Raw genomic sequence first — 24,400 nt, forward strand, 5'->3', positions numbered from 1 at the left:
TCCATTCATCCATCCATCCACACAAGAGAACATGGGACGGAGCGAGGCGAGACGGACGACAGGGGAGTCAGCAGTAGCGGTACCTCAACCCAAGGTGCCTCGTACTGTACCTGTCCGTCAGCCCGAAAAGGGGGACTTTTGGCATGGCACTAAAGGTAACTCCCCCACTCTTTTTTTTTCCCCTTCTCCATCTCACTACCCTCTGTACGGGAGTATTGTGCAGCACATCCCATTCAATGGAAAAATTGGGATTATTCATTACTGTGGTCGTGAGGGAGCAGACGGAATAATCTGATCATCCTTTGTCGTCATTTCTATTCGGCCCATCTCGATATCTTCCCATGTTTCCACCCAACGAACAGTCTTGGTACATGACAATTTATCCTCACGATGGCAGAGATGTTTCAATCTCTCAGTTGAAACAAGGCAAGATTAATCAGTACGGTAGTAGCGTACAATGCAGCTCTCGTTAATGATCTTGAGACTTCTCGTATTTTCCTACGCTTGTAGCGGGCTTTCTTTCCTTCTTCTAGAGCTGTTTCTACAAATAGCATCATCTATCCACCGCATCATACGGGGGTTGGTGGTGCTAAAATTTTCTATGCGGGTCCTGGGGTCTAGCAGTCATCGCTCCCGCCGAATGGCAACTGATGGCAGTGGCTTTGTTGACCCCTTTTGCCTCTCTGGGACGACTCGTGCCTACCGTGGTCGACCTCCCGTTCGCCCCGCCTATCGCTCTTTTAGGTATTATATCTCGCCGCTTTTAGAAATTGGTCACCCGGTATTGCATGTGACACGCGTTCAACGTCTCCCAAGAGCCAGTCAACTTGTTAGAGCGGCGATGCAAAGAGGCCGATACCCCTGAAAGAGGTCATGGCTTGGTTGGTCGGAGCTAAGAAGGTCCGGCCTGTACTTGAACGCAAGTACCGATACTTTTGCTTTGCTCTTAGCCCAACAGGGTCCCGCCAATGGCCCCTAAAACAATACACGAGACACTCTCTGCTATGTGAGAGCGACAGCGAGAGCGACACGGAGAGAGAGAGAGAGAGCCTCACCAACATCGTCGGGAAATCCAATCCACCAATTCCTCCCCTCTATCCCCCAATTCTCTTTCTTGCCATCCGTCAGTCACGACCGTGTATGGCGTCGACTTCTATCTTCTCCATTCAATCGTTAATTTCCACTTTTTAATTCCTCCACAGTCGTTTGACTCTGAAAAAGTGCATCAAGTGCAGTCCCGCTCGTTTCTGGCATCCTAATAGGGAAATTTCACATTCCTTGCCCTGACTCTCTTCAGCGAAGGGAAAACATTCTACCCACGTGCAAGGGCTACTCTACAACGCTGGACTGAACTACGTGTGGCTTTCTCTCTGCCGTCCCATTAACGCGGTCCGGGAAGCACTGGCTTGCCCGACTTGCTGACGGCAGCGTACACATAACAACAGAAGACTCGTCGTTCGAGCTGATTAGCCCATTGAAAATATGAGCAATCCTTCTTCGCATGCGGCGGCGCCTTCAAATGGCTCATCAGCGATGGCGAACCCTCGAGCAGCCGGACAGTATGCCGCTCAAGTCTCGACATCTACCGTCTTGAATGCCATTCACACCATTTACTCTTCCTCTCAACCCTACCCCCTCGATGCTAGCTCGAGCGCTGTCGTGAATACTTGGTTGCATGCCGCAAGAACAGACGCGGCAGGAAATCCTGGAGGTATTGTTGACGGCGACCTTGCAAAGCGAGCATGGGAACACGCAAGAAGACGGGCAGAAGACGGTTGTGTGGTATTGGCGTAAGTCTATCACGGCTCTGGAAGAGCAGCAAAGCTGGCATAGAGAGCAAACATTGATTCAATTACGTGCAGGTCTCTTCATCGAGCAACTCCATCTCTCCTAGCCCCGTTCATCTCCTCGCTCCCCTTCGAGACGCCTCCAATCTTATACACTGCTCTCGCGGTCCTTCGACCCTTTATACATAGCGTAACACCTTACAATCCCTCAACGCCACGACATTCAACGCTCGCCGTCAAGTTCTCGATCAGCTTATCTGGCACGCTCACCGCCGCTTCTTTGGCATTGTCCAAGTCGGGCATAGACACCAACAACGGTCTGCTTAATGTTCCGTCGGAACCCGGTCACCGCGCCTTCGATGTCTTCTACTATCTACTTGCTTCAGTCTCGACCCAGGCCGAGAAAGAATTCCTCAATCTAAAGCACCCCTCCGAATATGCGCTTCTGAATAGATCGGGCACCTACAATCCGCCTCAGTATCTTCCGACCGCAGATGACGCTGCCTCGGCCGACGATTTCCGCTCTGGGCTACGACAGATTGGCATCAAAGGGGCAGAATTACGACAAGTTCTCTCGGTTCTGGCTGCCCTTCTCAAACTCGGCGATACGCTGGGCTTCTTGGTCGACGAAGACGTGCTTGAGGATGTGTGCGAGGACGTAAGCGGCTTGCTTGGCATCGATGCCGAGGTCCTGATGACACGCTGTAGCACCGATGATCGTGCCGTCCTTATCAGCGGGCTGTACGAGTCTCTGGTCGACTGGGTCATCTCCAGGGCCAACAAGGCCATCGCGGACAAGATTCGGGAAATGGACGACGCCGAATCCAGTTCCGATAGCGAAACCGATGGTGTAGGCAGGGGAACGCCTCGCACTGACGACGAGAATGGCGATACTGTCTGCATCACCGTCCTTGATGTCCCTGACGAAAGGTTAGGCAAGGCCATTGCGCTTCGAAGTGTCTTTGACGATTCGGCAGGCATCAATGCCGAAATGAGAGAGGACGGCATCGAAGTGGACGCCCCGGGATCGTCTGTCGTACGCGAGATGCGCGGCGCGCTGGCCGATGCAGAGGCAGATTTAGGCCTCAACGACGGCCCGGCTCGACGAGAACGGTCGCAGGAGCGTGACCGACGAGAAACGGTGCTGGAAAGAGTGGGCCACGAAGCCGATGCGGATAGCTTTTTGAAGACGGCTCTTTTTGCTGCAGGCGATCAAGGTCTCAATGTCACCCAACGAGACCGTGTCGACGTTGCCCACACCATAAGCGTGAGCCGAGCGTGGTATCAATTGGCGCTTCACCCGACGGATGAACTCCCTTCGGATCTGGCCAGGTTGTCGGCACCCAATTCGGCGTGGTCAGCAGGAACGGTCTCTAGGCAGCTCCGTGCTTGGCGGCTGCCAGAATGGGTGAATCGGCGCAGTAGAGCCCTCGATTTTACGGCCGACTTTGACTTTGACGAATTTCACAGTCGATATGCCCCTCTTGGTTGCAAAGAGGGCAAGGACGGTGTGGAAAGCTGGGTCTTGGAGCGCGGATGGAGTAACGGTGAGGTGGTCATTGGCCACGAGCGGGTCTGGATTCATGAAGGCCCGTGGTGGGAGGCCGAGACGATGCTCGACCTCAAGCAGGCCGAAGCAATGATGTCTCGTCCGTCTATTCCGGCGCTTGGCGGCATGCTCGGTGGCATGGTAGGTGCCGGTGGTCTTGAAAGTGGCTACTCTACCACTGGCCCTGGTTTGAACGGCAGCGGCTTCTTTGGCACCAACTTGACGCCAGAGGGAAGTCGAGACAATCTCCTCCAGCAACCACCCGCCGGTGCCGCTCGCTCCATCGCTCCCACTTTGGCCCGCACAGTCAATACGGTGACCGGTGGCGACTATGGTCTTGGAAAAAAGGGTGATGACCCACGGAATGACGATCGATACTATAATCCCGTGGTTGGTGAATACACGGGAGAGCTCGATCCCGAGCTCGCAGAATCCAAGGTTGTTACCTCACAGCCAATCTCCACAGGAAGAAGGATCTGGGTGGCAGCGGTTTGGGCTTGCACTTTTTTCATCCCTTCATTTGCTTTGCGCTTTATCGGTCGGATGAAGCGGCCGGATGTGCGTATGGCATGGCGAGAAAAGCTCGTGCTGATGTACATCATCCTCTTTTTCAACGGCGTCGTGCTATTTTGGATTATCGAGTTTGGAAGGCTGCTGTGCCCGACTTACGACAAGGTGTGGAATGCAAAGGAGGTATCAACCCACACGGGAGATAACGACTTTTACGTGAGCATCCATGGAAAAGTCTACGACATCTCCAAATTCTGGAAGTTGCAGCACAGTGATACCGCTATCGAGACTACCAAGGACAATATGGACCCCTTCAAAGGCATGAATATGGATGACTATTTCCCTCCTCCTCTGACCGTGGCGTGTCCAAATCTTGTCACAGATACCAGCATCGTGCTCCAGCCGAACAACACCATCTTGTATCCGAACGCCAAGCACAGTTCGGGACCTTATCAGCAACCGAATCCGAAGACGGCTCTCCACGATATGACTTGGTACAAGTACAAGTTTATTCCAAGGATCACCGACTACTACAAGGGCGAATTGGTTGTGGAAAAGAAGAAGGTTTACAATGACGGCCAAAATAATAACCACATGTGGTTCATTCTGAACGGTAATATTTACGACTTGACCAATTACTTCTACACCAAGAAAATGATGGACAATCTCGCGTCATATAGTTTTCTTGATCCACAAGTCGAGACCATGGTCTCGAACAATCCTGGCACTGATATTTCGGACCAGTGGGCGAATAGCTTAAATGATACTGCTAGCAGAGAAAATCTTCGATGCCTCAACAACGCCTTTTACGCCGGCAAACCAGATTTTAGAAACTCTGCGAGATGTCAGGTCAACGGCTGGATTCTTGTTGGATTTGCCGCCATTATGTGTTCCGTCATTGTGGTCAAATTCTTGGCTGCTTTGCAGCTCGGCTCCAAGAAACGGCCGGCTCCCCAGGACAAATTCGTCATCTGTCAAGTGCCAGCATACACGGAAGGCGAGGATGAGTTGCGAAAGGGTCTGGATTCTCTGACAGCCTTGCAATATGATAACAAGAGGAAGCTCATTTGCGTCATTTGTGATGGTATGATTGTTGGTGGCGGCAACGATAGACCAACTCCAAAGATTGTCCTTGACATTCTGGGTGTTGATCCCAAGATCGACCCGCCAGCGCTGCCGTTCAAGTCCGTCGGTCAAGGTAGCGATCAACTCAACTATGGAAAGGTCTATTCAGGTCTCTACGAATGCGAAGGCAATGTCGTTCCTTATATGGTGGTGGTCAAGGTCGGCAAAGAATCGGAACAGAACAAGTCCAAACCCGGTAACCGTGGCAAACGAGACTCTCAAATTTTGTTGATGAGCTTCCTAAACCGCGTCCATCATCGTTCACCAATGTCTCCGCTCGAGTTGGAAATGTTTCATCAGATCAACAACATCATTGGCGTGGATCCAGAGTTGTACGAGTACTTGCTCATGGTCGATGCTGACACGAGTTTAAAGGAAGACTCGCTCAATCGGCTAGTCGCTGCCTGTGCCAACGATAATAAGATTGCCGGAATTTGCGGTGAAACGAGTTTGCAAAATGAAGAGCAAAGCTGGACGACCATGATTCAAGTATACGAATACTTCATCTCGCATCATTTGGCAAAATCGTTTGAAAGCTTGTTTGGAAGTGTCACTTGTTTACCTGGATGGTAAGTCTACTTCAAGATCTTTTTCTTTTTTTTTTTTTTGCTTTTTTTTCGGTGCAGTGAAAATGAGCTGAAATAAAACTAACCATGTGTTATAGTTTCTGCATGTACCGCATCCGTACAGCTGACAAAGGACGACCACTCATCATCTCAGACAAAGTCATTGAAGATTACAGCGACAATAATGTTGACACGCTGCACAAAAAGAATTTGTTATCTCTAGGTGAAGACCGATATCTGACGACGTTGATGACAAAGTACTTTCCGCAAATGTCTTTTAAATTTGTTCCAGGAGCTCATGCCGCGACAGCTGCCCCAGATGCCTGGGGTGTGCTGCTCTCGCAAAGACGTCGTTGGATCAATTCGACTATTCACAACCTGGCTGAATTGGTCTTCCTAAAAGATCTATGTGGCTTCTGCTGTTTCAGTATGCGCTTCGTTGTCTTTTTGGATCTCTTTGGTACTATCATCCTTCCTTCCACTTGCGGTTACCTGATCTTCCTCTTTTACCGGCTTGGTACACATACGGGAGCGTTTCCCGTCATCACAATCATTATGATTGCTGGTGTCTATGGTCTACAAGCAATCATCTTCATAATTAAGCGACAGTGGCAGCACGTTGGGTGGATGCTTATCTACATGCTTGCTTTCCCCATCTATTCAGTCGTTCTTCCGCTCTACTCGTTCTGGAAGCAAGACGACTTCTCGTGGGGTAGTACACGTATCGTCATAGGAGAAAAGGGCAACAAGCAAATCGTCGCCGTCGAAGAGGAGAAGTTTGATCCTCGTAGCATTCCACTTCAACGCTGGGACGACTACGCCACTGCCAACAATCTGCCTGGCAGACGCAACGTGATGGCTCCTGTGTACGAGAAGGGCCCGTACGGTAGCTATGATGACAATGCCTATGAAATGGATGACATGCAGTCCATGTACTCTTCCGTCAAGCCTGCATCCACCATTCTCACAGGCTTTCCCAATCACAACCCGGCGTACATGGCACCTCCGTCACCTGCGCCCTTTGCGGCTCATCGGCAGTCGAGTTATTCCAACTTTTCCCGCCTTGGCGGTGATAATCAATTGGGTCAGAACCAGCGTCTCATGTCCATGGGCAATATGAGCGATGCGTATCAAGATAACCCTTATGGCCATGGCCAGCTTTCGCCCCGCATCCGCAGCACCGATCAGTTGGCTGGTTTCCAGTCCACCCCGCCGCCAGGACCGAGTCGCAGTCCGCTTGGTTTCCAGAGTAGACCAACGAGCACCTTTGGTTTTCAGAATGCTCGCAACGGCCCAGACGATTTTGCTATTGCTGATGCAGTCCGCGCTTGCTTGGCAGAGGTGGATCTCGATACCGTCACAAAGAAACAGGGTGAGTTAATAATCATCTCATGGTAACAGTTATCCGATTGTGATTTAGCTGACGTTTATTTTCCCCCTTGCAGTTCGAGCTCTTGTTGAGCAAAGATTGCAAACTGAACTCAGTGCCGATCGTCGCGCGTTCCTCGATCGACAAATTGATACGGAGCTTGCAAATATGTGATTGTACCTTGGATTTAATGTTTAGCCGTGACCCCATTCTTTGAAAGGGTATATATTCCGTTGCACACTATGGACTCCTTCTTCTTGCTTGAATCCTTGACCATTTTACCATCCAGTTCCTTTCTGCGAGCATTAATACGGCGTTTCTGACTCTTTACTACACCACAAGCACGTTTTCACCAATTCTTACAAGCATACCATTTAATTTATTTAAAATTAGGCCCCTGCGTATCTGCTGTTGTATTGTGGATGGGAGAAAGACACTTTATTATATTGTGCAAAATGGTATTGAAATAGCATTCAATTATCTATATTTTCCTTTCTCCGACAAAAGGTATTAATGCAGGCATTTGGGTTGTGGTTTCAAACCAAGGCTCCTTCAGTCAATAATTGGCACTAGTATAATATATTGAAGCATTTATAATCATTGATTCATGACATAGTATATATGCGATTGGGGGAGCTAGATGGGTATCCATGCAATAGCGTAACTTCATAAAGAGATGAAATGTTGGCAATTCCCCTTCTTCTTAAGCCATGCTTCGCACGAGTCCAGGATCTGGTAATCCGACGCCTGAAGCCACGAATTTACTGAGTCTTAACCTCCGCGTCTGGCTCGACATGAATGTGTTCGTTGGATTCCAGAATAGAGACTTTGTCAGCGGGGAAGCTGGCGCTATTTATTTCCACATTTGTTAGATTTTCCTGGGTCAATTTATATAGGAATTTAGGACTGGGGGCAAGTGCTATGAGAGGTCACACGACAAAAATAGACTTACGTGAATCCCTTGATCAGTTTGAATTCATTGATGATTTCGCCGCCTTGTTCCTGGACAACTTTCTTGGCGCTGTAAAGTGGATGTTGTTAGTTATCGATTTGGGCATTCGTCCGAAACTTACGGCCTGAAAGATGGGGTCAAAAGGACATGACTTACTTGGCAAGTTCCTCGGGGCTGGCGTTCTCTTTGAGAGTCACCTATCATGGAAATATCTAGGTCAGTATTTTTGAAGTAATTTCGAGAAGAAACGCAGAGCATATGATTTTAGACTTTGAATAGCACGAAACATATGGAGCAGGGATGTGGGGCGCAGATCAAACAGAGAGTAATCTCGAGCTGAAGATGGAGAGGAAAGGCGGGGATGACAAGGAGGAGATGGCTCTTGCTCACGTTCACGTTAGGCATTTTGACTTGGTTTCTGAAAAGATATAAAAACTTGTACTTTGAGTTTTTGAGAGATTTGAATAGAATATTGACAGTTGTTTATTTGTGAAAACGATGCTGCGTGAGAGGGGTTAAATACGGCAGAATTAGGTGTTGGGGGGAGTAATTGCCAAGGCAGACAGGTTGATAAGTGATAAGCGTCGTCACCATCATCAGCCCCTCGATGACACAACTTTGGTGTCCAGCACCTAATCCCCAATACGGACTAGTCGGTTTGAGATTTGATCTAACTCTATAGATGCTAGTACATATTCTTTCATCCAAAACAGTTAGTAACTCGGCCCGGAATATGTTTATGCCGATCTCACTTGTTTCCCAAAAATCTTCCCGTAGGAAAGTTTCGCTGTGCACGAGACCTGTATAGGTGAACAACGCCGCTCAAGGGGAAGAAGAAGCAGAAGCGCTGCTCCACCCGCAATCATGGAGGACCAGGCGAATCGTCCTCATCGCAAGTCCAAATCCAAGGACAAGAAGCAGCCTCAACAGTCTGGTAAGAATAGACCCGAGTTGCAATACACTTCCGGAAAATATGCGGGCGTGGCTAACTTGCGAAGGGCAACAAAACCCAAAGGCCTTTGCCTATGCCAACCCCGGAAAGCTACAGAAGCAGGCTGCTCGATCTCATGATGTATGATTAGCATTATATGAAGGATGAAAAAGGGATTATAAAATACTGACACGGCACAGGTCAAAGAGAAGAAGCTTCACGTCCCGCTCGTGGACCGTCTCCCGGAGGAGGCACCACCCATTGTCGTTGCTGTTGTCGGACCATCGGGGGTAATAATATTCCATTGCAAAGCTATTTCGAAACGCTTCAATTGAAAATGCTAATTTGATTTGCTATAGGTTGGCAAGTCTACGTTGATCAAGTCTCTGATCAAGCGCTACACGAAGCACACCCTCTCGACACCCACCGGCCCGCTCACCGTTGTGACTTCGAAGCGGCGACGATTGACATTCATAGAATGCCCTGCCGACTCGCTCGCTGCCATGATTGACATCTCCAAGATTTGCGACATTGTTCTTCTCATGATTGATGGCAACTTTGGATTTGAAATGGAGACTATGGAGTTTCTCAACGTGCTATCGTCAAGTGGTATGCCGGGTAATGTGTTTGGTATCTTGACGCATCTCGACTTGTTCAAGAAGCAGAGCACTCTGGCCGCTGCGAAGAAGCGCCTCAAGCATCGTTTCTGGAGCGAACTTTACCAGGGCGCTAAGCTCTTTTACCTTTCTGGTGTCATCAACGGACGATATCCCGATCGAGAAATTCACAACTTATCCCGGTTCATCTCCGTCATGAAGAATCCTCGACCACTCATTTGGCGAAACTCACATCCTTACTGTCTCGCAGACCGCTTCCTGGACGTCACGCCGCCCACCGCCATGGAGGAGAACCCGAAATGTGACAGAACAATTGCGCTCTACGGATACTTGCGAGGAACAAATTTCCCGGCTCAGGGCGCGAGGGTGCATGTTCCCGGTGTTGGCGACCTGAGTGTTGGGTCGATTGAAGCGCTGCCGGACCCCTGCCCCACGCCGTTTATGGATCAGGCAGTCGCAAAGGCCACTGGCAAGGGTGGCAGACGCAAATTGGGAGAGAAGCAGAAGCTTCTTTTTGCACCCATGTCAGACGTCGGTGGTGTACTTGTAGACAAGGACGCGGTTTACATTGACGTCAAAACTTCCAACTTTGAGAAGGATGCCGAGGAAGACGAAGGCAACCGAGGCTTTGGAGAGCAAATGGTTGTGGATCTACAGGGAGAGAGGAAATTGCTTGGAGAAGCCGACACTGGGATTCGATTGTTCGGCAATGGTCAATCCATGAGCAAAGCCGAAGTTGCCGAGGAAGACGACACTGGGCGTAAAAAGCAACGAACTGCCCGGCTTGCGGCGCGGGATGAGGGTGATGAGAATATGGATGATTTCGATGAAGATGAAGAAGACGAGGATGAAGGATTCGTGAGTGGCGGCAACGAGGATGAATATGAAGACGACAACGGATACATTGAGAGTGAAGGCGTTCCATCTGGCCGATTAGGGCGCAGCTTCCGCTCTGATGCGGAGGAAGACACAAATGGCGATGAGAATGAGGTTGCATTCGCGGACAGTGATTCAGATCTCGGTTCAGTATCTTCCATCGAGGATCAAGAGCTTGACGATGAGGAAGACTATGATGATGAGGAAGATGAAGAAGATACGGGTGACCTCCGCTGGAAGGAGAACCTCGCTGAGAATGCAAAGAAACTTCATCGCACCAAACCTCGGTTCCGCACCACAGACCTTGTGCGCATGATGTATGACGACTCGCTCACACCGGCCGAAGTGCTCCGTCGATGGAGCGGTGCCGACGCTGACGAGGACGAGGACGCTTCGCAAGACGAAGACGATGACGACTTCTTCAAGAAGGCAGACAACTCTGGCGAGGGCGAGTCGCTCGAGGACCGCGCCGTGCCCAAGTACGACTACGACGCACTTCAAGAGAAATGGAGCAACGCGGAGAACATTGAGGCATTGCGCCGGCGCTTTGCTTCAGCCGACTTGCTCAAAGAAAAGCGTGCGCGGGGTGGAAGCGATTACGAGGATGACGAGGATGAGGACGAAGACGGTGAAGGTTTCTCCGGACTGAGTGACGAGGACGACGATGAGGGTGATGGAGAATTCGAAGATCTGGAAACCGGCGAAGTCCACAAAACAACTCCAAATGAAGACGATGGTGACGATGCGTCCGAGGGTTCCCCCACGGGCGGCGAAGCCGAGTCCCTTGAAGCTGAACGAGAGCGCAATGCTCGGCGCAAAGAGGAGCTCCGGCTGCGCTTTGAAGAAGAAGACCGCGAGGGCTTTGCCAACGACAAGGCGGACGAGCGACGCGGTGGTGGCGATGGCGACGAGTTCGGCGAAGACGAATGGTACGACGCGCAAAAGGCCAAAATCCAAAAACAGCTGGACGTGAACCGCGCCGAATTCGAGCAACTCGACCCCCACTCTCGCGTTCGCGCCGAAGGTTACCGAGCAGGCACATATGCGCGGATCGTGCTCGAGCAAGTCCCCTGCGAATTCTCCAACAACTTCAACCCGCGCATACCTCTCATCATTGGCGGCCTGACCCCGACCGAAGACCGATTTGGCTTCGTCCAGATCCGCATCAAGCGGCACCGATGGCACAAGAAGATTCTCAAGAGCGGCGACCCGTTGATCTTCTCTCTGGGATGGCGCCGCTTCCAAACTCTCCCCATCTACAGCATCTCCGACTCGCGCACGCGCAACCGCATGCTCAAGTATACTCCAGAGCACATGCATTGTTTTGGAACCTTTTACGGTCCTCTGATCGCCCCCAACACGGGTTTCACATGCGTGCAGTCCTTCTCGAATAAAAATCCCGGATTCCGCATTGCCGCTACAGGTGTCGTCCTAAGCGTCGACGAGAACACGGAAATCGTCAAGAAACTCAAACTCACCGGTCACCCGTACAAGATCTACCGCAACACCGCCTTCATCAAAGACATGTTTAGTACCGCACTTGAAATCGCCAAATTCGAAGGCGCAAGCATCCGCACAGTCTCCGGCGTGCGAGGCCAGATCAAGCGCGCCCTCAGCAAACCAGAGGGTAACTTCCGCGCGACTTTTGAAGACAAGATTCTCATGAGCGACATTGTCTTCCTCCGCGCCTGGTACCCCGTGCGTCCGCACCGCTTCTATAACCCCGTCACGAACCTCCTCGACACCGCCGTCTCGTCCCGCGACCAAAAGGATGACGGCGAAGGATGGAAAGGCATGCGCTTGACTGGCCAGGTCCGTCGTGATGAAGGCATCGAGACGCCCTTGGAGAAGAACTCGGCGTATAGAGTACGTTTTCCCCTTCCTTCTTTTGTTTTTATTTCTTTGCTCCAAGCGCTAAGTGCTAACTTAAATTCCAGCCCATCGAGCGTCAAGCCCGCCACTTCAACCCGCTCCGCGTCCCTCGCCAACTCGCCGCCGACTTGCCATTCAAGTCGCAAATCGCCCAAATGGCGCCCCAGAAGAAAGACACCTACCTCCAGAAACGCGCCGTCGTGCTCGGCGGCGAAGAGAAACGCGCCCGCGACCTCATGCAGAAACTCATGACCCTGCGCAACGACAAGATTGCCAAGCGCCATGCCGCGCAGGAGGAGCGCAGAAAGGTATACCGCAAAAAGGTCGCAGAGAATGAGGAAAAGCGCGGCGAGCGCGAAAAGCGTGAACGAGACGATTACTGGCGCAAAGAAGGCAAAAAGAGACGCCATCAGGCTGGTGGAGAGGATGGTGGCGGCGGCGGTGGTGGAAAGAGGAGAAAGTGAGGCGGTGCCGGAAAAAGCGAGTAGCACTATTGGCGTTTTTTTTTTGTTTTTTTTTTTGTATTTTTTTTTTCTCTTCTGTTTCCGTTCCTCGTTTTCGTTTGACGAATCCGTCTGTCCATTGCTGCATAGGGTCCTTGCTTTTTGTATGGGAAAAGAATCACCGGCGCATTTTTCATCTTTTTGTGATTTCACTTGCGCTTAAAAGTTTCTGTCTTACTTTGTCTGCTCCTGAAATTATAGGCATTGAATGGGAGTGTCTGGATAATGTATATAAGCATTGTCATTGCGTGCGTGCATTGTACTGCTGAAACCGACTTCACAGACTTCAGATGATATATAGGTAGTATATTAATGTTTATAAACTCTTGTGTTCTGTTGGCCATGACACTAAAATCTTTTATAACTTTCTGTATCAAAACTCCGATTGTTTACCCATCGCGTTACAAATGCTCCCCCGTAACTAGGAGAGGGAAAAAGGGGGTAAACGGAAAAAAAAAATGCGACTAAATATAAGGTAAGGTACGTTTATTCGACAACCTTTTAAGCTTTCAAAGATAGAAATCTTTTTTCAAGGACTGTGGACAGAACGTGTTTACTCCCAGCTGTCAATCTTCATGGTTCCCTTTTGATCCAGGTTTTGATGCATCTTGAAAGATTGCCACAAGAGATGCGGCTCGTGGCCCCATCCCTTCTTGAGACAGTAGTGCTCGGCGCGGTCGAGATAGTCGGTCAGAATGGGCTGGTAGTCGGGGTGAGCGCATTTCTTGATAATGACACGAGCGCGCTCGCGGGGCGAAAGGCCGCGGACGTCGGCGAGACCCTGATGCGCGTGTGTTAGCTATTATATTTTTGAATAGATAGAAGATTTGTGTAGTTATCCGGGACATATCATGCTAGGTGTTCCCCTTGGGGGAGGGGAAACAAAGAAGAGGATTTCAGGGAGGTTCCAGGGCCGGAGAAGAGATATACCTGCTCAGTCACAATGACGTCCAAGTCGTGCTCTGTCTGGTCTACATGAGTGCACATGGGCACGATACAGCTGACGCCTGTGGGATCCGTCTTAGTCGGCCGCACACTGGGGGTATGCATGATGCTGTATTTCGAGCTACGGAGGAAATCTGCGGAACCGCCAATGCCGTTCAGCATCCGCGAGCCCATGACGCAGGTGCTGTTGGCGTGGGCATACATGTCCACCTCGACGGGAGTGTTCATGCCAATGACACCAAGGCGCTTGATGATTTCGGGGTTGTTAGAGACCTGCTGCGAGCGCAGCAAGAGCTTGCCTGCGTAGCGTTCCCAGTTGTCGTAGAATCGCTTGAAGCCGTCGGGGGACAACCGGATCGAGGTTGCCGTTGCAAAGTCCAAGTGACCGCTGTCGAACAGGTCGAGGAACGAATCCTGGAGCACTTCGGTCCAGACTTTGAGATTGTGGAACTGCTTGCCGTGCGCAAGTCCTCCAACCACGGCGTTGGCAATGTTACCGATGCCGGATTGGATAGGAAGGAGGCTCTTCGGCAGACGTCCGTGGTCAACCTCGTGTTGGAGGAATTCAATCAGGTTGGAGGCAATCGCTTTCGACGCTTCATCTTCGGGTGTCACGGGCTGTGTCTGATCTGGTGAATTGGATTCCACAATGGCAACGACTTTCTCGGGGTCCACGGGGATATGAGGCGTGCCGATGCGGTCCTCTGGCGCCATGATCAGGTATGGCTTGCGACGAGGGGGTAGGTCGGTCAAAGTGATGTCGTGAAGGCCTTCAAAGGAGGGCATTTGCGTGTTGACTTCAATGATAATCTAACCATTATCGACTTGATTAGAGCAAAGCAAAGGAGAAGATGGGGGGAATGGGAAAACACACCTTGTCGGCCATTTGGATCAGTTCGGGTGATGCGCCCACGGACGCTCCAGGAATAATGCCGCCATCTTCAGTGATTGCGGTGGCCTCGACAATTACCACATCTAGCTTGTTGTTTGGCTTGTCTTTTGTGTACCAGCCCTGCAATTTTATTGTCAGCTATACTCTGAAATAGCAGCTATGACATTGGCCAAATAAAATGACGGGCATGATTCGGCTGTTTTGGCGTGGCATTGAGCACATACGTAGACTAAATCGGTCGGAAACATGCTAAGGTGCTTGTCAAAGAACCGAATCCGATCATTGTTGATGCCACTGGCAATGGCTTTGCCAACTTGGTGCGGACTGCGCCGCTCAATCATATTCAGGTTGGCCCATCGGTTTTCCGTCTCGGCGCCAGCTGAGGCACCGACAAATAAAGCATATTTCAGCTGTCCTTGAAGGTTGTTCTTCTCGACATGATCTGCCAATGCAGTTGGGACTTTTCTGAATCCAAATGTTAGCAAGCATATAGCGTCACCATAGCTGGGCGCTGGAGCCAGTCTGAGATGTGGAAATTTCGGGTTACAGCCGCAATGACGAGAAGTGTCAATCGTGCCAATTGATGCAACATTCCATTGGACAACTTTACTACGTACTTGGGATACCCGACGCCAGTGAAGCCGGACCAGCCGACGTAAGCACCATTCGGGAACAGATCAATGAGCTCCTCAGCCTTTGCGAGCTTGCTCAGCATTGAAGGTCGCCGCACGCGGCTTTTGAGAAGCGCTGAAACTGACATCTTGTCGGGAGGAGAAAGGATTCACAAGAGATGGAAAGGTAGAGTGGAGAGGGGAGAATGACGACAGGAGAGAGAGAGGGAAGAGAGGAAGCGGAGAGGAGGGGAGGAGGGAACGACGGGTTGAATGAAATACCGTAGAGAAAGAGGTGCTCGACAAGGGACTTACGTCGGGAGAGATATATAGCAATTGGGCAATCAGAAAGGGTCTGATTATTTAGCAGCTAGTCGGGGCATCATTCCCCATGCAATTGCTTGGAAGATACGAATTGAATTGCTTGTTTTGACAAATTGCTCGGAGAAGATTCGGGGAGTTCGGTTGATGATGGCATCCTGACCTTTAGTTGCTCTTCGGACGATCGGAAGGGAAGCCTGGATTGTCCAATGAGACAGTCACGACTCCAACCGAATGCCACCATCGACGGGAAACCCCACACACGGCTACGCTGAAAACGTTTTAGAATTGTCTTCACCAGCACTCTAATCAAAGTGGAGCTTCAGGAGTTATGTACTGTCTCCCAAGGGGAGGTTCTGCGCCTTGCCACTATCATCAACATATATAAACCTCCTCCACAGGAGTCTCGGATTGAATAGTCCCCACAAAGAGATTGAATCCGAAAAGATTAGATTAAAAAGCCACTCTATATCTTCTATGCTTTAGTAATTCCTCATTTTGATTTTGATTTTATTTTATTTTATTTTATTTTATTTCATTTTCATTTTCATTTTTTATCTTTTTATTTATTTATTTGTTTGGTAATCGTCAGAGATGATATGTTCCGCAGTAAATTTGCTAAGAGCTTCGCCAACCAATATGACCGATAGAACCATGAAATAAGCCTCCGCGGGACGCGTCTCCTTTATCATAACTCTCATTAAGGAATGTATTACAAGTGTGTAGTCTTGCACATGACCACCAGTCGCACTTCCGCTTGAAACAGTCATCAATACACGGGACACGGAGACATTTGACCAGGCTAATTACACTTATCCTAAAGCATCAGGGCGTTTTTATGAAGGATTTGCATTACCAACGATTTGACCCAATGACCCAAAAGGTTCGGCTATTAATGGTGAGCCCGTCATCCGTTGGAGAAATTGATGAGTTCGGATCTCGAGAAGCCCGGTTGCTGACCATTCGTCAGCGCGCTTATGGGGGCCGTATCGCTTGGGCTATGTTCATGTTATTATGACAAGCATCTGTTGCCAAAGTTGTCAATGCACATCCGACTTCAATGACCAAGCACACTCTGAGGCAGTAATGCTCTGTGGTACTTGTGCTGTCGGCACGTTTCTCACGTGCCAAGGCTGAAAAATCGCGGCTGTGACAAGCTGGGCAATCTTCAGATATGTCAACATACAAGGTTGCCATTGGGCAGTGTGTCGACCCCACGCTATAAGCCCTGTCTGCCCCTTTTCTCAAGCGTGAAATTTGGAGCAAAGCCAGCTTTCGTTTCATCTTTGGCTGACGCTTGATTCTAGTTGTGTTGTACATGGTCAGCCCATATGAACACAAGGCTGTCCGCATGCTATTCTTGCCAATTATGGGAGCTCGAATTTCCCAGATCAAAATGGATTCCAGCTCACGTTGGCTATCGTATGCCAACGTCTTGGCATTCTTCAGCTTGATTCAGCTTCTACCTTTTCCAAGATCCTCGTTTCTTCAATAATCATGTTCCATATGTCTCTCATTGGCAAGTGTTGCGGCTTGCCGCAGCATCAGGATGAGCCGCATTGCTTCTGGAAGGCGGACATTGATAGAACATGGCAGTATAAATACTGTTGTTTTGTCCGTTCAGAAATTTTGTCGGGCACTCAAACTAGACATCAAATAAAAGTGGTTTTCATCCTTTGAATTACCTCTATACGATATAATTGGAACAATATCACAATGCCTTTTACTAGCTACTCCGGTCCAGCTTCCAATTTCCCTCCAAAGCACACCTGGAAGCACTTTGAGGAAATCTTCAACATTAACAAGCCCGAGATGCTCCAAACCGGTGACAGCGCAAACGATGTCGGCCGCATCTGGAACGCCGTTAATGAAGCAGCAAAAAAGCACGGCGTTGAAGAACGAATCATTTTCTGCATCATCATGCAAGAAAGTACCGGCAATGTTGGTGTCGGAACCACTACCAATCAAGACCACCACGGCACTGCTGGGCTGATGCAGTGTATGGAAAGTCTGGGATTCCCGGGGCAACATAATTTGACTCAGGTAGGCCTCAGAACTCCGAACAAATGTTACATGGTAATTTCAATTTTACTGATCCAAACGCCGTTGAAATAAAAGCCTCAAATTACATCAATGGTCATGGCAGGGACCGAGCATTACAAGGGAAATTTGAAGCAAGAAGGAGACAAGGACACTGCCGACTGTATCTATAAGGCACTTCGCCTATATAATTCGGGCTCAATTAACGAAGGCAATTTGAGCGACGGAAAGGGCGCTACTAATAGCTATGTCAGCGATATTGCCAACCGGTTGCAGGGAAAGACAAGATAAATCCTCCGTCTTGACACCAACTCATAAATTTTCCAGCACACCGTGGACCTTTGGAGTGGAATGAGGAAGGAGACTGGGAAATAGGCAGAGGCTGAAGGCTTCGCAGTAGACACCCATGGTTCGATTAATGCTCTGTTTAAATTCCTGAAGCACTCAAGGCTATTGTTTGACGTCTAAAGCATTATTCTCTTATCGACAAAGCAGACTTCACTTTCCAAAGTTGATGTAAATTAGTGAGACATATACTGCCCAGACTTCCGTGAGCGTTTGTGCAAATTTCAGACTTTGAGCGTTGGCACTAAGATATGTGTAATTGTTCCTGGTACTCCAGATTGGTGACAGAGGGTTGTTGAGTATACGAAGAGTGGTGATGTTGCGATTGGTAGTCATTGAAAGAGCACTAGTTGAATTGCTAAATTCATTTTTTTTGTTTTTTGAATGATTAATTTTATTTTTAATTGTAAATTGTTGCTAGGTAATATTGTACATCGCCACGACAGGTGGGCTTGAATGTGAATCTTTGTTTACTTGGGGTGGCCACATGCGACTGATATCAGAGTCTGTCGTCATTGAAGAAAGACTTTCCTGTAACGGAAAGGGCTTGATGCGGACACGCTCACCGCCATGCCTGCAGGGTCCCTGCTTGGTTCATGCATGTTATCTCTTCCCACAGCAAGCATCAAAGCAACCAAATTATGATCTCGCTCGAAATTTCTTGATCAGTCATATAGTTTTCCTTTGACACTAGAAGTTACTGTCTCCGTTCGAATCTGAGGGCAACAACATCAATATGGCTGCTTCAGTCATCGATCTGACTATTCCCGATACCCAGACATCCGCAACCTCGAAGCCATATACGATCTATAACATCCACTGCCGCCTTCCCCTCCGCTCGTTCACACTACAAAAGCGCTACTCAGATTTTACGAAGCTACATGACGCTCTCATCTCTCAAGCCGGGTCTGCTCCTCCCACGGCGCTTCCGGGTAAATCATGGTTCAGCAGCACAACCAATAACCCGGCTCTGACAGAAGAAAGACGGCGTGGTCTCGAAAACTATCTACAAAGTATCAACTCTCCTGACTCAGATAGTCGATGGCGAAATACTTCGGCCTGGCGAAGCTTTCTGAACCTCCCTGGAAGCAACAGCGGCAGCAACAGCCGAAACGGGAGTATCGGTAATGTCGCACATTCAAATGTTGCAGGTGTTGGCGATGCACCGCCTATTACAGATCCGGCTTTGTGGCTCGATGCTCATCGAGAACTCAAAACATGTCTACATGATGCTCGATTCCACCTTTCACGGAGAGATGCCGCGACTACTGCACAAGGGCAGCATGAAGCCAGCGCGCAAGCGAAACGGTGTTTAGTCCTTGCCGGAGCCACGATCGGTGCTCTAGACCGCGCCTTGAGGACCATCGCCGAAGCGACCAACACTCTGAATAGCGGCGGTAGCAGCAATTCTGGGAACTGGGCAAGGGACAACGCCACGCTCGGTGAGGGCGAACTCCGTCGACGCCGCGATCTAATTGCCTCTGCGCGCAAAGAGAAGGAGGGTTTAGAGAAACTATTAAACGCCCTTGCTACATCGTCATCGAAGACGTCGGTCGTTGGAGGTACGCAGGCTGGTGCCGCAGCCGCAACGGCGCAGGATAAGGCTGGCCTGTTCGCCGACGCCCCTTCAGTAGCTTCAACTAATGGCAATGGGGGAGGTGGGGGTGTCAGCGGAGTCAGCCGCAGAGTACTCGGTGGTCCTCGGGAGACTGAGCGAACCAGAGAACTGGATAATGTTGGAGTTTTACAGCTTCAGCAGCAAATGATGCGTGAGCAGGACGAGGATGTTGAGCAGTTGGGCTCGGTGGTGAGAAGACTCAGAGAAATGGGTGGTGCGATTAACGAGGAATTAGTCCTGCAGAATGAGCTGCTTCAGCAGACTGATGAAGACGTTACGAGGTTTGTTGGCGATTCATTTTCCCCGTTGCATTTGTTTCTCATCAATCATCATATCCTATGCTTCAACTGTATCACAGAGTGTTGTACCTCACAGGCCGCTTCTTGGAAAGGGATGAAAGCTAATATCTCTATTTTACAGGTTGCAAGGAAAGATTGATATTGCTAAGAAGCGCGTTAATAAGATTCGATGAACAATGCGTGAACATACTCGATCTATTCCCTACTTTCTGGGGGGTTTTCTTTTAGCATTCTTGACATCTAGCGATGGCGTTGGATTGGCTAGTTATTCCCTTTCATGAATGAGATATTCCATCTTCCTTCTGGCATCTTCTCGTTTGTTTACATATGGCCTGTTTCAATTTCGTTTTCTCATCCGCAAATCGTAGCTAGTGAGCAGTTCAAAGCCCATCATTCATAGCATATATTTTCTATTTCCGCGCGGTACACTTATGATTATGGTTGGGGCAGATTGAAGCCCTTTCGAATCTCTGGCGCTCTCCATGTCTTTTCGTGTTCAACTTTCGAACGTGTCGAGGCTCGTCAATGGATGTGCTAATGATATAGGATTGACGTTGATCGAACCAACCTAGCTGTGGGAACATCGTCTATCAACACAGCATATTACCGGTTTGCCTACTTAGGGTCTGGAACGACGTTCACCATTTGCTCGTGTCGCTCCTTCCAATGAACTTGTCATACAACTGCTATTTAAGATTCAGAACCATTACTGTTACTATGGTGTTTCATGCATCGATAGAGCCAAATACTCCTAGCTAGAAGTGGGCCGTTTGCGAATCAGTAGGTACGTCTTATCATTTGAGTGCATCCACGTTCAATGATTTCTTCGGTTTGCTGATCAGTGGCCTAATGAAGACAATTTTTACTCTTCGATTTCTTGAAGAACTCAAGGGTTTCATTACTGGGCAGAGATACACAGTGACGTAGATTGAGGTAGTGGCGGCTTACTTACTGCGTCGTAGTGACCCGGGGATGACCAGCGGGCTGCAGAAAAAGGTGAGGAATCGGCCCGCGCAAAAGCGACAGAAAGCCCTAAAGAATTTTTATCACCTTTTCATTTGTTGCGAAGGAATAGAGTTTAGGGCATGACGCCGATACCCCTGAGAGCCAGGGAAGATTCTTTTCCTCGTCTCCTGGTTCTTCCTTTTCTGGGGAAAATGGCTAAGAAAATCCCGCCGAGATCCGGGGAAGAGGAACGGCCTAAAGGGGTTTAGCCCCCGAGGAGTGGCAATAGAGTTGAAATTTCTCCTTTCAGCCACTCGTAATTCGTGTCGACCAATCATCATTCAGCTTCTCCAGCCCCTCGAATGTCTAGAGTCCTTTCAGCTTATCATCCCAATAATTTCCCTTTCTTGTTACGGTCTGAGACCGATAATTGTTAATTTCTCCCTCACCTTTTTCTTCTTGGTCAACCATTTTCTTTAAGGAACCAGGGGATCCTTTTCCCTTCTTTTGCTTCCGTGGGATTAGGAAAAGGAGCATTCTTATCGGCCGTCTTTCATTTCGTCATCCCTTTCTGAGCCCGACTTTGAGTCGACGTGATTCTTTACACCGGGTTTTTTTCTTCTGCGCGACCTCGACTTTCACATACAACGCGACAGAGAGACATTTTTGAGACGTGATTCGGCCACTGCTGAACCGTCTCACCAACGGATGGCTTCTTAGAGCACCATAACTGACACACAATTTACGCCTCACGAGAGTAGACACATAATATCAGCGCTGGTGTGAAACTGGAATTGGAAAGCGAAGCAACTCAGTATGGCCTCTCACGAAAACTTTGCTGAAGGATCTACGCGCCGTCGATGGTCCTTCAAATCCATCAGAAGGCCCAAGTCATCCTCCGTTAGCGGCCACGATGCACCACCAAGGCCTGCTTCCTCCGATTTGGCCGCCTGGCCTGAGCTGGCCGATTCAGCTGTTGGAAACGCCTGGTCTCGGATGTGCTCTCAGGGGACTCAAACTCCCAATGGGGGTGATGGTACCCAAGAATCTGGGAATGTTTGCCTGAGTGGCCCTCGGCCGCGAAGGAGGAGTTCGTCGACTTTGAGTTCCTTTGCCAGCAGCTTTCGCTCTGCTGTTCGCCGAACGTCCCTCTCTGTCAGAACTCGCCATCTGCCTTTGACTGGTCATAATCCCCCTCAGGACGCAGAATCGAATGACACGACGTATTCGAAAGGGTCGGGTAGGTTACAGCGTGCTGGCAGCGTCTCTCATCATCAACGCAAGTCTCTGGCTAGCCCGTCACTCGACACTACCCTTGAGGGAAGCTCGCTGTCTATCTCCTCAACGTTGGTCAATCAAGATTCGTCGCCGGTTCCGGGAAATGGGTCAGAGCCGCCCAAGCTTCCTTACGATCCTTCGCGAGGAGCCGCTGCCCGAGCTGCCGCTGCTGCGCAGAACGAATTACTTAACTTTGGCCGCGTGGCTCTCCTCAAATCTGAGTACCTTCAGGACGAGGCAATGTTCACACGAGATTCGGAGAGTGGCATTGGTGTCGATCTTCGGTCCCCGCTGGATGATTTGCTGGAGCCAAGTCCAGAAATACCGCGCAAAGGTGATTATGTTGCACTTTCGTCTCAACGATTGACAATGACTAATTTTCGTCGTTTTAGATCTCCTCGCTCATTTCCCCACCGAGATATCGGCACATATCTTATCATATCTGGATGTTTGCTCCCTGGCACGGGCTGAACGTGTTTCCTACGCGTGGCGCCGAGCGGCAAGGTCGCATCACGTTTGGAGAGAAGTATTCCACCGAGAGTATAGGCGCAGGCCCGCAGATCAAACACTTAATTCGATCCATCGTCGCTTTGGCGGTGAGGGCATTGGCAAAGTGGTTCCGGATCAGGATTGGAAGCGCATGTTCAAGGTCCGCCGGGCGTTGGAGACACGTTGGCAGAGCGGCACCGCCGCGGCCATATATCTGAATGGTCACACCGACAGCTTATACTGTGTACAGTTTGATGAGTACGTTTCGATCAACCCCTTCGCACGGAACTAGACTCCCATTTCTAACCTTTCTATCGCAGGGACAAAATTATCACAGGTTCGCGAGACCAAACGCTTCGTGTCTGGGACATCCACACTTTTGAGTGTACCAAGGTCATTGGCGCACCTGTCCCGTCAGCCGCCGTTGACGCACCGCCGTCGCCTCTTCAGCCCGGCCCCTTGACCGTGAAAACGCGGGGTGACGACAATTCCTCGCAATCAATCCAAGCTTTCTTCAACGTAAACCCTGTGCGCACAACCCCGAGCGATTACCACAAGGCTTCAATTCTCTGTCTACAATTTGATGATCGGATTCTCGTTACGGGCTCCTCCGATTCCACTTGCATTGTGTGGGATATTCAAAACGACTACAAGCCAATTCGACGTCTCCAACAGCATACGGCTGGCGTTTTAGATGTGTGTTTTGACGAGCGATACATTGTCAGCTGTTCCAAGGACAGCACAATCTGTGTGTGGGACCGTCACACTGGCAAGCTGCTCAAGCGATTACTTGGTCATCGGGGTCCTGTCAATGCAGTTCAGCTTCGCGGGAACCTCGTTGCCAGTGCCAGTGGAGATTGTTATGCCAAACTATGGAACCTTGACTCGGGTCTCTGCATCAAAGAATTCCGGAGTTTGGAGCGTGGATTGGCATGCGTCGAGTTTAGCGAAGATTCGCGATACCTGCTTGCTGGCGGCAATGATCAAGTCATCTACAAGTTTGACGTCAACAGCGGTGAGCTTGTTACTACGATGCGAGGACACACCGGCCTGGTGCGATCACTGCATCTCGATAATGCCAATCGCCGGGTCGTCACCGGGAGCTACGACATGAGCATCAGAGTGTTTGATTATGACACGGGTGAACTGATTGTGTCGTTTCCTGGATGGACGACGAGTTGGATGCTTTGCGCCAAGTCCGACTATCGCCGCGTGGTGAGCACGAGTCAAGATGGTCGTGCACTAATACTTGATTTTGGATATCAGCTGGATGATATCCACATGCTCGAGGGCTGAGCTGCTGGACAGCCGCCCACTGTTTACAATTATTTCTCTTGACTATATTTTCCCCCCATGATCCATCGTCACATAGACTTTGTTTCTTTGACTTCATTTACTTCTTCACCAACTCTTTTACGAGTGTATTATCTTTGGATGGCGTTGAGGACGAAAAGTCTACTTGAGATGAGGGCAGACGTTTCATTATAGGAGTGCATGCATTCCAGTCATCTACACCTTTCTTCTTCTCCTTCTTTCCTGATTCTAATCTTGAAACCAAAGTTGTTTTAATAGAGCATCCACATTTAGATTTTCATTGTTTTTAGGATACTGCTCTGACATCCTGGAAGAATTTTGCACCATTTTTTTTATTAGAAGGGCGGCGTCAATGAAGGTTACGATATGCATGGAATGAAAGTCTTTCTTTTAGAGAAGTTTCTGAAGTGCACAGTGAACAAGAATGTGTCAGCGTACAAAGCTTTCCCCGCATGAAAGCCTCACGTTATTGTAAATTTTAGCTGGTGGACAGAGTAATGACGATGATGCACCTCTATTATTGACGGCCGTTGTCATGGGCCAAGTTGTGTGGGTTGTTTTTCTTTCGTGTGTCTCGCCAAAGGGTGGGCTGTTGGGTTTTAGCGCGAATTATTATTTGTTCGATTTACGTGTTGCTCTCCTACTC

The 24,400-nt window shown here is 49.5% G+C and overlaps 7 protein-coding genes across 7 annotated transcripts; 5 read left to right on the forward strand and 2 right to left on the reverse strand.

Moving 5' to 3' along the window:
• Positions 1-1,533: 1,533 nt before the first annotated feature.
• L228DRAFT_252944 (glycosyltransferase family 2 protein) lies at positions 1,534-7,080 on the forward strand (the record flags this gene model as incomplete). The annotated part of the gene is made up of 4 exons (XM_018333717.1): positions 1,534-1,790; positions 1,863-5,540; positions 5,636-6,909; positions 6,983-7,080. The coding sequence occupies 4 exons, from the start codon at positions 1,534-1,536 to the stop codon at positions 7,078-7,080; spliced, it is 5,307 nt and encodes a 1,768-aa protein (XP_018189057.1).
• A 323-nt stretch (positions 7,081-7,403) lies between these two features.
• Positions 7,404-8,435, reverse strand: L228DRAFT_282225 (hypothetical protein). Its single transcript, XM_018335972.1, has 4 exons — positions 8,249-8,435; positions 8,015-8,055; positions 7,859-7,927; positions 7,404-7,755 (listed from the first exon to the last, which is right to left on the reverse strand). Exons 1-4 carry the CDS (start codon positions 8,261-8,263, stop codon positions 7,668-7,670), a joined length of 213 nt encoding a protein of 70 aa, XP_018189058.1. The 5' UTR covers positions 8,264-8,435; the 3' UTR covers positions 7,404-7,667.
• Positions 8,436-8,642: 207 nt separating this feature from the next.
• On the forward strand, positions 8,643-12,688 carry L228DRAFT_246272 (ribosome biogenesis protein BMS1). The gene is made up of 5 exons (XM_018332375.1): positions 8,643-8,792; positions 8,857-8,930; positions 8,990-9,079; positions 9,149-12,148; positions 12,220-12,688. Exons 1-5 carry the CDS (start codon positions 8,723-8,725, stop codon positions 12,616-12,618), a joined length of 3,633 nt encoding a protein of 1,210 aa, XP_018189059.1. The 5' UTR covers positions 8,643-8,722; the 3' UTR covers positions 12,619-12,688.
• A 417-nt stretch (positions 12,689-13,105) lies between these two features.
• Positions 13,106-15,370, reverse strand: L228DRAFT_117529 (putative acetyl-CoA hydrolase Ach1). The gene is made up of 5 exons (XM_018328962.1): positions 15,112-15,370; positions 14,719-14,959; positions 14,477-14,614; positions 13,588-14,412; positions 13,106-13,438 (listed from the first exon to the last, which is right to left on the reverse strand). Exons 1-5 carry the CDS (start codon positions 15,252-15,254, stop codon positions 13,211-13,213), a joined length of 1,575 nt encoding a protein of 524 aa, XP_018189060.1. The 5' UTR covers positions 15,255-15,370; the 3' UTR covers positions 13,106-13,210.
• A 1,772-nt stretch (positions 15,371-17,142) lies between these two features.
• Positions 17,143-17,757, forward strand: L228DRAFT_267504 (hypothetical protein; the record flags this gene model as incomplete). The annotated part of the gene is made up of 2 exons (XM_018334994.1): positions 17,143-17,469; positions 17,545-17,757. The coding sequence occupies 2 exons, from the start codon at positions 17,143-17,145 to the stop codon at positions 17,755-17,757; spliced, it is 540 nt and encodes a 179-aa protein (XP_018189061.1).
• Positions 17,758-18,547: 790 nt separating this feature from the next.
• On the forward strand, positions 18,548-19,901 carry L228DRAFT_267505 (putative SNARE complex subunit; the record flags this gene model as incomplete). Its single annotated transcript, XM_018334995.1, has 2 exons — positions 18,548-19,710; positions 19,850-19,901. 2 exons carry the CDS (start codon positions 18,548-18,550, stop codon positions 19,899-19,901), a joined length of 1,215 nt encoding a protein of 404 aa, XP_018189062.1.
• A 1,351-nt stretch (positions 19,902-21,252) lies between these two features.
• L228DRAFT_117642 (WD40 repeat-like protein) lies at positions 21,253-24,013 on the forward strand. Its single transcript, XM_018328963.1, has 3 exons — positions 21,253-22,285; positions 22,344-22,698; positions 22,761-24,013. Exons 1-3 carry the CDS (start codon positions 21,490-21,492, stop codon positions 23,734-23,736), a joined length of 2,127 nt encoding a protein of 708 aa, XP_018189063.1. The 5' UTR covers positions 21,253-21,489; the 3' UTR covers positions 23,737-24,013.
• Positions 24,014-24,400: the final 387 nt, after the last annotated feature.

This window comes from Xylona heveae (genome assembly GCF_001619985.1).
Source record: "Xylona heveae TC161 unplaced genomic scaffold L228scaffold_4, whole genome shotgun sequence".
NCBI lineage: Eukaryota > Fungi > Ascomycota > Xylonomycetes > Xylonales > Xylonaceae > Xylona > Xylona heveae.